The 15,574-nt window shown below is 38.3% G+C and overlaps 1 protein-coding gene across 2 annotated transcripts; it reads left to right on the top strand.

Annotated features, from left to right (window-relative positions):
• Positions 1-157: 157 nt before the first annotated feature.
• LOC134535019 (protein RFT1 homolog) lies at positions 158-15,434 on the top strand. Of its 2 annotated transcripts, XM_063373848.1 has the most exons (9): positions 158-443; positions 1,446-1,648; positions 3,189-3,378; positions 6,272-6,553; positions 7,229-7,489; positions 8,832-9,082; positions 11,073-11,201; positions 12,299-12,419; positions 13,934-15,434. In XM_063373848.1, the coding sequence occupies exons 1-9, from the start codon at positions 384-386 to the stop codon at positions 14,087-14,089; spliced, it is 1,653 nt and encodes a 550-aa protein (XP_063229918.1). In that variant the 5' UTR covers positions 158-383; the 3' UTR covers positions 14,090-15,434. The 2 variants fall into 2 exon arrangements, 1 of the variants encoding a protein (XP_063229918.1); XR_010075567.1 differs by lacking the exon at positions 13,934-15,434 and having other exon boundaries at positions 165-443; positions 11,073-11,321; positions 12,299-12,385.
• Positions 15,435-15,574: the final 140 nt, after the last annotated feature.

The following is a 15,574-nucleotide window of genomic DNA, read 5'->3' as shown; positions in this document are numbered from 1 at the left end:
GAAGAATTTTAGTATCATTGCAATCTCATTAATAGAATTTAGTTTACATAAAATATAGATTTTTTTCTTTTTTTATGTTATTTTACATTATTTGTTTTACGAATATTAGTCGAATATATTTACCAAGGTTTGTAGCAAGCCGATTCGTCACGTCGTCTGCTACCGTGTGACAAAAAGAAAACAACGTCGCGTCCGGGATAGAGAATTTTTAACTATGTGGCAATGTGCTGTTGTCATCGGTTCTTTTGCTTTAAAGTTAACGTTTTCCGGTCAATTTTGTACTGCCAAACATTTACCAATTTGATTTTATTGGTGGCACACAAATATGTTCGAGAGAGTGTTTAGAGTTTGAAAAGCAATATTTTATATCTTAAATTTTTGACATGGCTCGAAGCTTTCTAAAGAGTAGTCTTGAGAACGCTACATTTAACATAGTTTTCCAGGTAAGACCTTAAACGGTTAAATAATGCAACCTGGCGTCTAGTCAGTAATTCGGAAACAATTTTTTTTTTGTTCATAAAATTAGAATAAAGTATCACATTGAATTGTAGCAGCTAATCAAACAGGTGCAACTGCAAAAAGTAAATTAAAAGTTTAAAAAAAAAATTGTATCACTTTTTTTATTATGAAAGTTGTAGGCAAAAAAATGGTTTTGGAAAAAAAAAAAATTGTTTTAAACCAGAAAAACTCAAGCTCTTGGTGCATTCCACATATTTAGTCCCTGAACTGGGAATCAACAACAAACAAATTCTTTAGAATTTTTGATATTAGTATAATGTAATGATGAATAAGTAACTGAGTCCGAAAATAACACATCCATTCCAAAAATATAAATTTTTGATGTAGGAGTTTATTTTATGCCCAGCCATGTTACAGCAAAAAAATGTCTAGTAACGATCCCTAAAATTGGTTGGCAAAATAATGGGTAAATCTGTATTGTACGGATTAGCGCCAAAAAAAATCGTACAAATATGAAATAACTTTCATAATATGCTATCTTACGTCCTCTTTTCAGAACCGCCTGCGGAGATTAAAAATTCCAATTACTTTTGGAGATATCGCCGTTCTTATTTTGCAATACAAGCCCTATGTAATCATTCAACAGACGCCATTTTATATTTTGCCGTGTGTGCGTGAATGCCTAAATAACAGAAATTTTCTATATACAGATTTACCAAATAATGTTATATTTATATAGCTCTTGCATTCTATAAATATTTCAGTAGGGTTTCAGTCAAGAGCTGTCGCCATTCTCTAGTCACTTCATTATAAATTGTGATAGCCCTTAATGCCTCAGCGTATGCTCTCTCCAAAGTCCTTTATTTCTTGAGGTAAATAAATTTTTTTGATCTCTTGTAGGTAATATTTTTACAAATTTCTATATACACACCCTCAGACACAGCAGCGTAGGCGGCCCTTAGAAGATGGGTGATGCTGCGTTGCAGATCCTGTTCCGATGTATCACGTTTGTCCTGAACGCGTTTGTGCTGCGGTACGTCAGCCAGGCGGTGGTTGGCGTGATGAACGTGAGACTGCTGCTGCTCGAGTCGACCATCTTGTACCTGAGCAGGGAGGCGTTCCGCCGGGCGTGCCTCAGCAAGACGACGGAGCACAACTGGGCACAGGTCGTCAACCTGCTGTGGCTGACGTACGTGCTTGCTCCCGCGAGCCAGCTTTGGTTACACGTGTGAGAGAGATGCCAATATGCAAGCTTGAAACTGTAGTTCCTTCATAGTTGGAGATTGAATGTGTGTTTTTTTTTAATGGATATTTAATTTTTTTTGTTTTAGTGAATTGCATTAAACTCCCTATTATCCGTGCATGCTACGAAAAAATATAGCACATATATAAATCTGTATTTTATTACAAGTGAGCAAATTTGAACTCTACTGTTGAATGTATTGTGTGCAGTATACAGTAAAACGCCACAGGCCTTCTCGGAACTCACGCAGTAGGCTGGCATGCGTTACTATTTTCGTCTCTGTCGCACTTTGTTTCTAGTTGTATGGTTGAGCACTTTTATTTTTACATTACTGAAATGTATTGTATGTTAATTATTTAGTAAAATACTAAAATTTTAGCATCATTACAATTTTTTTACTGTTAATTGTAACTTTTACTGTACATAAATGTTTAGATTTTTAAGTTCAAAAATAATTTTTCCTTTTTTGTTTCCAATCTTCGGCTCTTTTGCGGATTATCCGCGGTGGCCCTGCCACTTAAATTTGCAGTTAATCGGGAGTGTACTGTATTATCATAAATAATAGCTCATTTTGGTGTAATATTTACATAAACTCCTATTTTCAATAAATGTGGTGTCCTCAACTAAAAGTAAAAAATTACCTTGAATCAAATAAATGTGTGAAATTATCTTAGATAATAAAGACTACCCTTACGGTAAGGTAAACTTGTAAAGTAAGATTTCCTTCAATGCAAAATCACCTCAAAAGTAATGCCACTTTAAACGTCCACGCGCAGGGCCATTTTGGCGGCTCGGCAATTGTATTCTCGTGAGAAGTATAAATTGCAAAATTCATCATAAAACTTTTATTTCAATTCAAATAGGAACAGTTTTCGAATAAAAACGTAATGATCAACAGAATTTAAAACCCCAGTACCTGCAACTTGAAGTGTTTACAGGGACGTCGAAAGAGGGGGGGCAGCAGGGGCGAGTCGCCCCCGTGCTGTTATGCATGGGGGGGGGGGGGGGGGGCCAGAGTAGCATTTCAACCCCCTCCTTTTCCCAGAATAAATGTTTGGTCCTAGTAGTATTTTTCTCAACCAGTACCTAGTTATAAACGTTGCATTAGAAAATCAAATTTATGATTGTCAGTATACTGTAAATGATTGCAAGTTCCTAGATGGTATTTTATTTAAATTGTACTACATCTACTGTCAGAGTAATATTTAATACATACTACGTCATCAAATTCTTGGAATGGTATATTTAAATATTTTGGTTCGGAACTCATTAAATAGCAGAATTTTGCATCTAAAATTCCAAATTTTTCAGGGGGAGGGCCCCCGGACCCCCCGCTCTAGGACTAAGGTAAGTATGATACATCTTTCCCCCCCCTCCCCCCCCCCCCCCAACTCATGAAAACGTTCCGACGTCCCTGAGTGTTGATGCATGTGCAAGGAGCCGGGCCACGACCGTGAAGCCGACTCGGCACCTGCCGTTCCCGCAGGGTGCCCCTGTGCCAGCTGTGCTGCCTGGTGTTTGGCTACGTGTGGCTGCACGTCCTGGAACCGCCCAGCGAGGACATCACGCAGCACTACGCCCTGGGGGTCTGGTCCATCTGCGTCAGCTGCGTCGTCGAGATGTGCTGCGAGCCCGTCTACCTCGTCTCCCAGGCCTTCCTCTTCGTCAGGCTCAAGGTGCGGGACCTTCCCCTCGGTGTACCATGCTGCCACTGTGACTCCCAACTTGTTGATTACGAGTACATTAAAAATTACCTTATGGGTAGGGGGCAGGAAATTTTTCGCGAAAAAATCTGAACGCCTACTAGACTGCAAACAAGGTATACCCGCACCAGCGGTTTCTTCATTTGTGATTGGCGGCCGTCTGCGAGAGAAGTCGTTGCCTTGTTTGCACGAGCCACTAAGGACGCGTTGTTTGCTTCCGCGTTGAATGAGTGTGATTGGTTATTGTAACAATCGACGTGCACGTCGGAGTAACTCACCCAATCACGAAACACAGACGATGCTACAGCGTTTTAACTTCCAGCTACTCTCGGGATCTTTTTCGCGAAATTTTCATGGCCCTACTTATGGGGTAAAAATATAAATTCAAACACACAGGTATTTAAAATGAGTTAAATTAGTAAATAAATACCATGTTTACTAACAGCTTTTCTCGTGCCACTTGCTGTCAAAAGAGTGATTTGCTTGTCGTTTTTTTTTTGAAACCGCAAGCTGTGATGTATGGTGGTGGGCAAGAAGGGTGAAAGGAGGTCTCAAGGTTCATAAAGCTATAAATAAGAGCGGACTAAAGTGGCATAAGTGACGCTTCATCTGTCAAAAGTAAGTTTGCCAAGCTTTTGACGAGCAAACTGAATTTCCTGGGCCGTCTGATTAGCGGCATGTCATGCCAAAATGGCTGTTGTGTGTGCTGGTTCTGCCATTCCGCTTGATAATCTGCCATTCTTGGGAAGCAGATGTGTTGAGGAGGGTACACAAGGGAGAAACAAGAAGCTTAAGTTTTTTTTACAAGAAAGCAGTCTGTGGCAGTGTGACCAATTTTTTTTTATTTATATAATTTGTAATTTGTAAAGGTGCAGTATAAAATTTTTTTATCTACAGTGTTTTTAATACTTTGCATTAATAAAACTTACTGACATTTTAAGGGTGTCTCAATCTGCATATATATATATATATATATATATATATATATATATATATATATATATATTATATATATATATATTTATATATATATATATATATATATATATATATATATATAAAACTGTATAAAAATTGATGTTAACTTTGTTAATCATTCTTATCTCTCATAACTAATGTAACATGTTGGTGAACATTGATTTTTTTGTTTGAAAAAGAAAACATATAATCTCTGTACAAATTTTTTTTTATAAATTAATGTTTAATTATACCTATATAATTATCTATGGAATGTATTTATTTTTATGCATACAGTAAAAATGTACATTGACAACTCGTGGGTAGAATAGTTTTTAATGTGTAATGTTGCAGAACCCTGCCCTCCTAATTAAATAATTTTTCTTTTAAACTATTTTAATGAATGTAAATATTTCTTAAAAAGTCTTTCTAATGATATTTTACCGTTTGTTATATATTTTAGGGTTGATATTTTTCACTTGCTATGTTTTTAAGAAGGTATTTTGTATTTTATTAGACATTTTCTATCATTAGTAATTTTTATGTAATTATTCACAAATGATCCGTTGTACTAGATTTTTACCTGTTTAGGCCTACTTTTACAGGTTTTTTCTCAATAATTTTAATTTTGTAAAGTAATTCGTATTATAATTATTGTTCTTAAATTTTATTAACGTGTTGTAATATAATTATAAATCACGGGACTGTGTCTGGGCTGGTGTGATGGTTAGAAAGAGAGGCATGAGAGGCCTGGAAGTGTAAGTGAGAAAGGAACAGTGCTTCCCCGCCAACCGAGATAAAGATGGTAATTTCCCCCCTGCATGGGAACTGGGTGATAACTGCTCTCTCACGGTGTGGGAGAGAGAACGAGAATGGGAGTCCCCGATTTCGAGGTGAAATTGAAAAGAGACTGATCAGGGGAAGCCCAGAGTTCTGTGTGTAAAAGATTTTTTCATGTGTTGTAACTTGCTCTGTAATTGGCTGATATCTGTAGCGTGAATGAAGAGTGCGTGTGATTGGTCGGTGAGGTCATGTGACGTCTACTCCCTGCGTGTAGGAGACGAGTTCATGAGATCACCAGTCGTCTGTCGAACGCTGGACGAGTAGGTCGCGTTCGATGGCTTCTCGCTAAATTATCATGTAATTTACGAAGAGATCATTTCACGTTGGTGGTGGAGCCAGGCCTATATTTAAATCAACCTAATTTTCTTTTTTTTCGTTTTGGATATAATTTAATTAGAAATTGCGGCCACCTTCGTAGGCATGTTGGCTCGGGGCGGAATTCGTTTTCGCTGGGTGCGGTTCTCTTCGAGGTCGTCCCATTTTCTTGTACTTGCAGTAAAAGATTACTGAAGGACTCAATCTACGCGATTATTTTCCGGTAATTTCTCGTCATGCGAGCTACCAGCAGTTTTCGACGGCAGATAGATGTGTGGAACGAGTGAATGAACTATTTTAAGTGTTTGGATTCGTCGGGGCATTCTGTTTAGAAAAATAAAAATAATAAAAAACATCAAAATTTGCAATCGGCGTTGAACTGTTTATTTTGTCTATAACGAACCGTTATAAATGTTGATTAATTTCATATACCTACATACTTAATTCTTGTCTAATAAGATGTTCTCTTTCCGTAAGTAAAATGATGGTCACCGTTGCTTCTCCAACCTCTGCGGTCTGTGTGTGAGGAACAACACAAAGCAATAAATTCCCAGACAAGAATCTGAACCCAGTATTACTGCGAACGCTATTTTGAAATTCATACAGTAGTTCTCGTGTTAACTTTAAAGTTTTTTTTTTTACAAAAAATATCTGTAAATTTACATGGATTTTTTTTTTTTGTGTTCCATTTACAACAATAAAGAAATTACCGGCCGACCGCTCGAGTCCGGAAGCACTGCTTGTGTTGCAGGTGGTCCTAGACACCGCGCTGGTCCTGGTGCGCACGGCGATCTTCGTGCCGCTCATCGTGCACAGCCCGAACCGCGCCGTCGTGGCCTTCTCCGTGGCGCAGCTGGCCTCTGCCACCGTCTACTCCCTCGGCTTCTACGCGTACTTCTACGCGTACATCAGGGACCGCAACCGGAGGGCCGCGCTCCGCAAGAAGGACGGCCCCGCCCCGGCGGACGACCCCGACGACGACTTCCCGTTCAGGTCCCTGTACGACTTCCTGCCGGCCAAGGTCGACGGTTTGGTAAGTTGCACGAGTTTCCCTGATAACCTTCGAGTGACTGTCCCCGTTTGGCTGATGTTCGAGCCTTCACTGGTGTTTGCATTTACAAATTTTGGTTTTCGCATCATTTCAATCGTTCCGGTAAGAGGGAAAAGTAACAGAAATCAATAACTGTACTCACATTGCCCTTTTTCAATCGAAACAGGAATTTTTTTTACAATCCAGGTTGGCTCATCCATCCAAATCCTTTAGTAACCCTTGACAAAATGTACAGTTTGCCAGCATACCGTTAACTGTGTTTACATTTTGCTACGACAAAAGTTTATGAAGAAATGAATTATGGTATCTAACACTGGTTACTAATTTGGAAAATTACTTTTTCACTGCTCTCTGAGAGGCACTCTGCCAAACAAGGAATACAATGTTTTTTCTGTTATATGTGATCTTTAATTTAGTGGTGTAAATTAAGACTAAAATTACATTCATTAAATTGTAAATATTTTAGAATTAAAATTTCTAGTAGAGTTACATTTTTTTTTTTTTTGGAAAATTTCCCTCTCTTTTATAATCTGACATGTGTACGTACATTGTAACTTTACAGAGTCTTGTATTAACTTGTGCATGTTGATGTTACACCATGCAGTAAGAAATAACGCATGTTGGCGTGATGCTTGGAGTGGTTCGTTGTCGTGACAGCCGCCCATCGACCGCCGCCTGGCCGCCCTCACCTGGAGCTTCTTCAAGCAGGGCGTGCTGAAGCAGGTGCTGACGGAGGGCGAGCGCTACGTCATGACGGTGTCCTCGGTGCTGAGCTTCCGCGAGCAGGGCATGTACGACGTGGTCAACAACCTGGGCTCCCTGGCGGCCCGCTTTCTCTTCCGCCCCGTCGAGGACGCCGCCTACTTCTACTTCTCGCAGATGGTGCACCGCGACGCTTCCATCCAGGAGCAGAACCAGGTCTCTCGACTCGGCAGCCGTCTGCGGCTCCCGACAGCCGGGGTTGGGTGTTCGTTCACATCGCTCGCCTCCCCGGCGATGCGAACCCTGGTTTGATCTCGGCAAGGAGGAAACGTTGGGGTTCTCTGTTTTCTGTTACCCGTTCTTAAGAGACCTCAATTTTCTCGAGACATCAAACCAATTCATACATTCGTTCCAACAACTGATCATGTTATTTACCATTTTCAATTACGATCCCACCATTGCAACATATAAGTTTAGCCAAAGTTGGTGTAATATTTAAACAATTTTTCTCAATATACTGGTAACCAGTAAAAATAATTACAGTACCAAGTTTCAAAGTTAAACAATCAATAATATATAATAAGCAATTATTCCCCAGTGATGCTTTTGACGCCATTAGTATGTTCAGTACATACTTTGTGGAAAGTACATTTCTGCATGTACCTAATAGCTAATAGGCCGAACCTGGAATTTAAAAAACTTATCCCCAATGGTTGGTAGGGGAATACTGTAGAGAGATGAAAAAGATGACTTGTAGGTTACGCTGAATAATTATTAAAGTTGAAATCAAATTTATTTGGTTCATAAATTTTCTGATTTTGATAACTTCCTGGTTAAGTGAAAATGGTCAGTTAAAATCTCTTACTGACACACAGTAAGATATTTATGTAGTTAATTTCAGGTTAAGTTGGTAAGTATTGAAATTTCTAACAAAATATTGAAGGTAATGAAGTATTTTAAACATGTCTGAAAATTTTACATTTCATTTGTACACTGATTCATTATAAATTTAAAAGACAAATCATTAGTAGGTTTTGCATCAATTGAGTCTTTTAGCTTGACTTTTTTTTTTAACTGACATTACTTTCTGATAGTTTTGAGTCTCAAAACACTGTTTCAAAACGTAGTTACTTTGTTTTGTTACCTTTTTTAAAATACATCATGCTGCATTTTGGTTTATACAAACAGGACCTAATTACCATTATACCTACTATCTGATTTAATTTATGAAGATGCAATTAGAACTACAAAGGTTCAGTACTTTATTACATTAAAAAATTCCAGGGAAATCCAACTGACTCATTTATTTTGTATGTTGGTGAATGGGTAAATAAATAATTTTGAATGATAAAGTGAGTGAAAATGGGTGAGTTACGTTCATGCTAACATTTGGAAGTCAGTACATATAGGGTTTCTGAGTGGTAGATGAAAGGTTCCTGGACTTGTGTTGTCCTTCACACCTCCCGCGGGAGGCGACCGCGAGCCCTCGGACGTCTCCCGGTGGCGATGATGATGTCTGCGAAGCAGCGAATGGGAAGTGGCGGTGCGGTGTCGCCAGAAACACATGGCGGAGTCGTCCGGCGTGCTGCGCCGGCTGCTGCGCTGCATCGCCAGCCTGGGGCTGGTGATCCTGGTGTTTGGCCAGTCGTACGCCACGCTGCTGCTCGCGCTGTACGGGGGGGCCCGTCTCGCCCGCGGCCCGGGCCCCGTGCTCATGAGGTTCCACTGCCTCTCGGTGCTGCTGCTCGCCGTCAACGGCATCACCGAGTGCTACGCCTTCGCCACCATGAGCACCGGCCAGCTCGACAGGTGTGCCACGTCGCTGCGACGACCAGAGGTGGCTCCAGCAGGGGCGAAGCCAGGGGGGTGGGGTTTTAGGGGTTCAAACCCAAACCCCTCCCCTTAGCACCAAATCTTTAATTAATTTCTTATTCATCGCTCAAAACAAATTTCATATTAAAAATTAATAAAAATTTTATACCATTACAATATTTAAATTTAAGTACCTCCTACCGAAAACTGCTAAAATAGCACTACTATTGTACACCTTAAAAATCCAAATTTTCCCCGGGGGAGGACCCCGCTTTAATACGGGTTGGGGGGGGGGGGGGGCGGCGCATGCTACTCAACACCCCCCCCCCCCTCCCCCACACACAAATCATGGCTACGCCACTGGGCTCCAGTGAGACTTCTCGGAAGGGGATGATGTTACAAAGCAAAGATGCTATTTCAAAATGATTCAGATTTTAGCCTTGGAATATTTACAAATTCACGGTCTCAAATACTGAACCTTAATAGTTTCATACGACGTTTGATGAAGAAAAAAAAAGTTTAACACAAGAATTTTACCATCTGCAATCGTCTTGAGCGGGTTTCCTTACAGTTCTTTTGGCAATTATTTTGCTTGTTGTTTTGAGCCGGTATCGGCTGATCTTCCCGATATTCTGGATTTCCGATGTAATTGTTTCCAATCGATACATAAAAAAAAATTATTCAATGAAAAGAAAGTACAATTTCGTACATTCAGTTGTCACCCATCTTTATAGATCTGTAGGCAACATTTACTCAAATTTTTCTGTAATTTAAGGCTATTATTGAATGTTGTGTTTCTTAACTAGTCAAAGGCATAATGTGTTTTGTGCTGTGCTGAAATTTTATGCTGTAAAATTATTTTTTTTGTCATTTAACAAAAAAAAAATTTTAATAAATAATTACCTATTAAGATACTGATTTATTACTTATAAACATAAACATTGAATTTCTGAAGCTTTCTACTGTTATTATTTGCAAAAAAAAATACATGTCAAAAAAATTTTAATTTTATTTTGGTGTTGTTATTATAATACTGACTTTCTTCATAGCCATGCATGATTTCTGATTGGCTGAGTTACATGGAGCATAAGATTCTTTTGCTGACCAGAGACGGTAGGAAAAGCAATGAGTTCAAAGTTCAACTTATCTTTAAGAGATAGTTTATAATCCACAAATGTGTGCAGATTCAATTAAATCCCAGTTCACTGGCTGTTGCCACAATTAATTTTCTCTGCTGGTCAAACATGATTCGGTGATATTATTTTTTTAGGTGCATTATCATAGGTTTCTGTTTCTTCGGGATGTGTCAGGTGACCTCTGTAGTCGGTTATTGGATTGGTATAGGATTTTATCCATACCGTCCATCACTAGACTAATTGGCAGATACAAGATTTTATGGTTTTATTTTCAGGCCAATTTCATTTTTAAAACAGGAGTTTTCAATGTTCATTGTTTTTAATCTTATGAAATATATTTATTAAAAACGATAGCATATTACTGAACAAATATGACACTTAAATGTTCCATGATATTAATTTCTCCAAAACAGTCGTCATTTTGACCAATATGTGTAAAATTTTAAGTATTTGTGTGTTGAAAAATGTATTAATTTTGTAATTTAAAAAAAAGAGTTACCTACTAATTACAGTTGTAAGATTAAAAGAAAGAAATTAGGTATATCAATTTTGGTAAAAACTTAATGCTAAATAAATTACTTTCATTGAATTTAATATCTTAAAAAGTCATATTTGTCATTACAGTTGAGTTTTGATTGAAAATGCTGATTACTATATTTCAACAGCCTTTTGGTACTTTGTTGTGTATTAACTTGAATTCTGTGTTACTGGTGTATTGACATGCTTTTTGGTGTTATTCGATTTTATCGCAATTCAACCATATATTCTTGTGCCTACTTGTGCTATGTGTTTTCGTAAAGCTCACTCTGCAAACATGTTACGTGTGTGTGTGTGGGTGGGTGTGTGCGCAGGTACAACTTGCTCATGGCCGTGCTGTCCGTGTCGTTCCTGTTCGTGTCCTGGGCCCTCACGACGCTGCTGGGTGGCGTGGGCTTCATCCTCGCCAACTGCTGCAACATGGCGGCCAGGATCGCTCACAGGTGACGGCTGCCCGACGGTTCCAAGGAGTCTGCCACAGGGGGGAGGTCCGTGGGGTCCGGACTCCTTCCTCCTGGGGGTGAAGTCAGAAAAATAAAACGAAAGAAACTCAGCTGCATAAGGTTTTTAAAAGGATTATTTTAATCCTTAGTGGACTACAATAATGTTTTCCCTCCCCATTACATATGGTATAGCCCGACATGCCTCATGCACAGGAGACGTAGAAATTGTGTTTCCAAGTACTAGTCTATATTTAATGACGGATAGCACGTGTGTTACTGTAAGCGTGTTTTTCATACAAACTTAACATGTGTGGTTCATGTATTAAATAACATTAATATATAATCAAATTGTTTTAACAATTTATTTAAGAACGAATTGTTAAAAACAAAATAAATAAATATAAATTTTACAGTTTAATTTTCTAATGCAAAATAATTACCTAAATTTCTATGTGCAAACATTGTAGTTCTAAAAGTCTACAATATTCTCTCAAATTTAAGTGTGATGATTAAATGCACTGTTTAGTCCACTAGTGTGATCAAATCTCTGGAGATTCGGCCAGCTGTTACTGACGCCAAGCTTTTAATTGGTGGGTAATGCTTTTAGTTTTTTTTTTGCCAGTCAATGTCTGTCAAATCATGATAACACAGTAAAGTCTCAGTTAACCTAGTTAATGTGGACCTTGTAACATCGGATAAGCAAACTCTTTGATATCATGGCTATAGTGAGAAAATCGTCTTGGTTTTCAGTTAGCTTAGTCAAAAAAAAAAGTGATTTTTCATCCCCTTCACTCCATGATTTGCCCAACCAGTAAATACTATCTTTGAGGTTGATTTCCTTTAGGCTTTCAACGATGCTTACATCACTTTCTAGGTTCTTAAGAAAATGTCTCAACAGCTGTTGCTGGTAATGGCGCTTCAGGTCGTCTCGGATAATACGGTAATAAGCTAGTGTAATCGAGACTGTACTGAATGTTGATTTATGATTAAGAGATTTTTGCGGCACTCTTTTTACATTGGGTGGTTTTCGACTTGTTAATTTGTGAATGCTTGTGAGTACCGTATGTAATGTTCCTTCTGGTTGGTCGTGGTTGCAGCGTGATCTTCATCCGAGATAAGTACAGCAGCACGGCGTACAACCCTCTCTCCGGGCTGGTCCCGGGCCGTCTGTTCCTCCTGGCCCTCTTCGCGGCCGGAGTCGTCACCAAGATCTCCGAGGTGAGCCGTTTGGTCGCCGCTGACACCCACGCCATCTTGCTTTCCATTTTAGATGCATTATCGTGGCGTTAGGAATTGTCAGGAGACTGCATGCCATGAAGTAGTTAAATTCACCTTATTAACACGCTTTAATTAGCTTCACTTGTAACCAGCACTAAATATGTAAACACGTATCAGAAGTCGATTTTAACCTACTTCTAATTGTCGTATTGATTTGAAACTATGCAAGTACATGTAATCCGGATGACAGTACAACAATTTGGTACCATCGAGCTGATCCGATGATGGAGCCAGGAGGTGGACTGTGGAACTCGTCAATGACTACTAATAAACCCCTTACCTGTTAGTCCGTTACTGACACAAGCGCATATTTTAAAATTATAATTTGTGAACTTTTTAATGTTTAACTAATGAAAGCGTGTTTTTCAGTTCTTTAAATTTTTTTTTAAATCTCGCCTTCGCCATACTCTTCCACCCTAAACATTTTGGATGTGGTGCTTCTTGACCGCGTCTGATAATGGTTAGTAAGTATGAATTGGAATCTTCATCGTTGAACACAGTATATATAATATAATACAGTAATTTAAAATTTTTGTTCTACATTCCGAATGCTACATGACACAATATAGGCCAGGGATAGTGGGTAAGGAATCGCCCTTGCCCCTTTGCAAGGAACCATCCCAGTATTTGTCTGCAGTCCCAATTTGATTTGGGAAAACCAAATCGGGATTCTAACCCGTGCCTTACCAAGTGCGAGTCTGATACTTTACCGTTGCACCACCGAGGGATCGAAAAATTATTAAACATATCAACATGTCGGTTCTTCAATATATGACGAGAATGATAATGATGCAAATAAAAAATCAGTCTGATCATGTGCAATATATCAGGCTACCAAAATACAGAAACATCTTTACTTTTTATGTCTCGGTGGTGCATGGATTAATTAAACTTTCAACGTATGGTTCATGGTGTAGCCTACATTCTATTTGACAAAATTCTTTAAGGCTATAAAAGAATTTGTTATATTAAGTTATTTGTTATAGTATCAAAATTTATATTGAGTTCTTAATGTGTCCAAACTTTTATAATGAGATTACCTAAAACAAGTTTAGCTCTTACAAGCAAAATCCAAATTGTTTTCTTACCGATAAACATTTACAAAGTAATAAAATCGAAAAGATGGTTAAATAACTAAAAATAAATTCTTAAATATGCTCTTGTGACTAGTCGATGTCAGTTTCGTCTGCTATAATGGAGTATATGTATTGTGAAAGGGAGAACTGTCGTGGGATTATATATTTTATTTTTGTTACAAACTGTTGTGGGGTGCGGAAAATATTATTTTATTTAAGTTAGGTAATATTGAAAAAAATATATACTTATGTTTTTAAAAAATGGGCAATAAATTATTTCTGATGTACCAATATATTGTCATCCCTAGCATCACCTTGCACAGTGATGGACTGTGTGCAGCTGGGAGATGGTCACTCGCACACCGGGTTTTCTCGCAGGAGTACTTGTTCGAAGACCACAAGCTCCTGCACTTGTGCATCGGCGCCGCGAGCTTCGCGGTGGTGCTGCTGTCGTGGGCGTACGAGGAGCGGGAGCTGGTGGCGCTGGGCGTCGGCAAGTGGCGCCAGCGGCGAGCGTCTCTCAAGCAAGACTGAGTCGCGGCGATGTTTCACAGCCCCCCTGCCGGTTCGGATCTCGTGTCCCGAGAGACAGCTCCCGAGACCACCGTTTCCGAGTGGAACTCCACGGATGCAGAACCCAAAAATATTTTTTTTTTATAGGAAGCAAATGATTTTTCATAAGTTTTTTTTTTTTTTTTTAGTACCAAAGATTATACTTTTTACTCACAGATTTATTTATGATAACATGATTGCATTCCTGAAAACATTCACACTGCAAAAATTAATCACACCTTGGATTACCAACATTTACTATTCCAACCTTAAGATTCCTTTCTAGTTTCGTATTACTTTGCCGGACCTCATATTTTAATTGCATTTATCTGTAACAACTAAGTACACAGGCATGACTAGTATTTAGTTTGGCAGGCCTATATAATCAAGTAGATTACAATCCATCCATTATATGCAGTTGAGAGAACCGCTATTTAGATGTGCCTAAGTAATAGTGAGATCAATAGCATTAACATTCTAATCATATTACATTCAGTCCGTACAAATTATCTACAACACAATAGGTTTTTAAAGACAACACTTACACTAGTAATTTTGTTAACTTTCATGTTTCTCTTCTAATTGCCTTAGCTGTTTTATCTTTTAGATTTGTGTGATTTTAAGATGATAGTTTTTATTTTAGGTGTGTTATTGTGTTTGATAGAACATTTGTGAAGCAGCATGGAAATGGTAGTAAGGATCTTAGTTGTGGATACTACAGTTATTTACAAAGATTGGTTGTGACTGAAAAACCTCTGGAAGGGTGACATAACCATTGTTATATTTAATATTCTTCTTTTGATATGAAATTTGAGTAAACACAGCCCAAGAGTGTGTTTGCTTAAATAAATAAAAAATATGACTATAAATATGTATATTATGTAAATAAATCTATACATAGAATGCTGTTGCAACAAGACTGTAATGGGACTTTTTTTTTCTTCTTCTCTGAATAAAGATAGCTTTTTTTTTGGTAAAAATGCAGAAAAAAAATATTTGTAAATTTTGAGTACAGTGTTTGGATTTACTGCAATGATATTATCAAATTTCCATCCCACAATTCCAGTCAGCTATGTATTTGTGACTGGCCGTCAGACCAATTGACTGTAATGTATAAGTGTTGGTCACATCCACATGCTATGGTTTCCCCTACGGTAAGGCTTAACTACTGTAGGTGCCGACGGTTCACACCTTCAGGCTTGGTGAGCCATTCTGTTCATGTGTTAATTTGTTTTACTTTATTTTCCTGAAGCTTGCATTGCAGCAACAAACTCTTCGAATTTATTTTGCTATCTTTGGAATGAAAATAAAAAATTTGATTTCTGAAGATGTGTTATATAAGAAGACTGTAATTAAATCCCAACTCATCTACTCTATGCATCCTACCATAAACACATAAAAGCATTCAAAGATGCCTGATACATATTCAGTAAACATAACCAATAAAATCACCGAACAACTGCTGAA

This window comes from Bacillus rossius, chromosome 8 (genome assembly GCF_032445375.1).
Source record: "Bacillus rossius redtenbacheri isolate Brsri chromosome 8, Brsri_v3, whole genome shotgun sequence".
Lineage (NCBI taxonomy): Eukaryota > Metazoa > Arthropoda > Insecta > Phasmatodea > Bacillidae > Bacillus > Bacillus rossius.
This window is presented reverse-complemented; position numbering and strand designations above follow the sequence as displayed.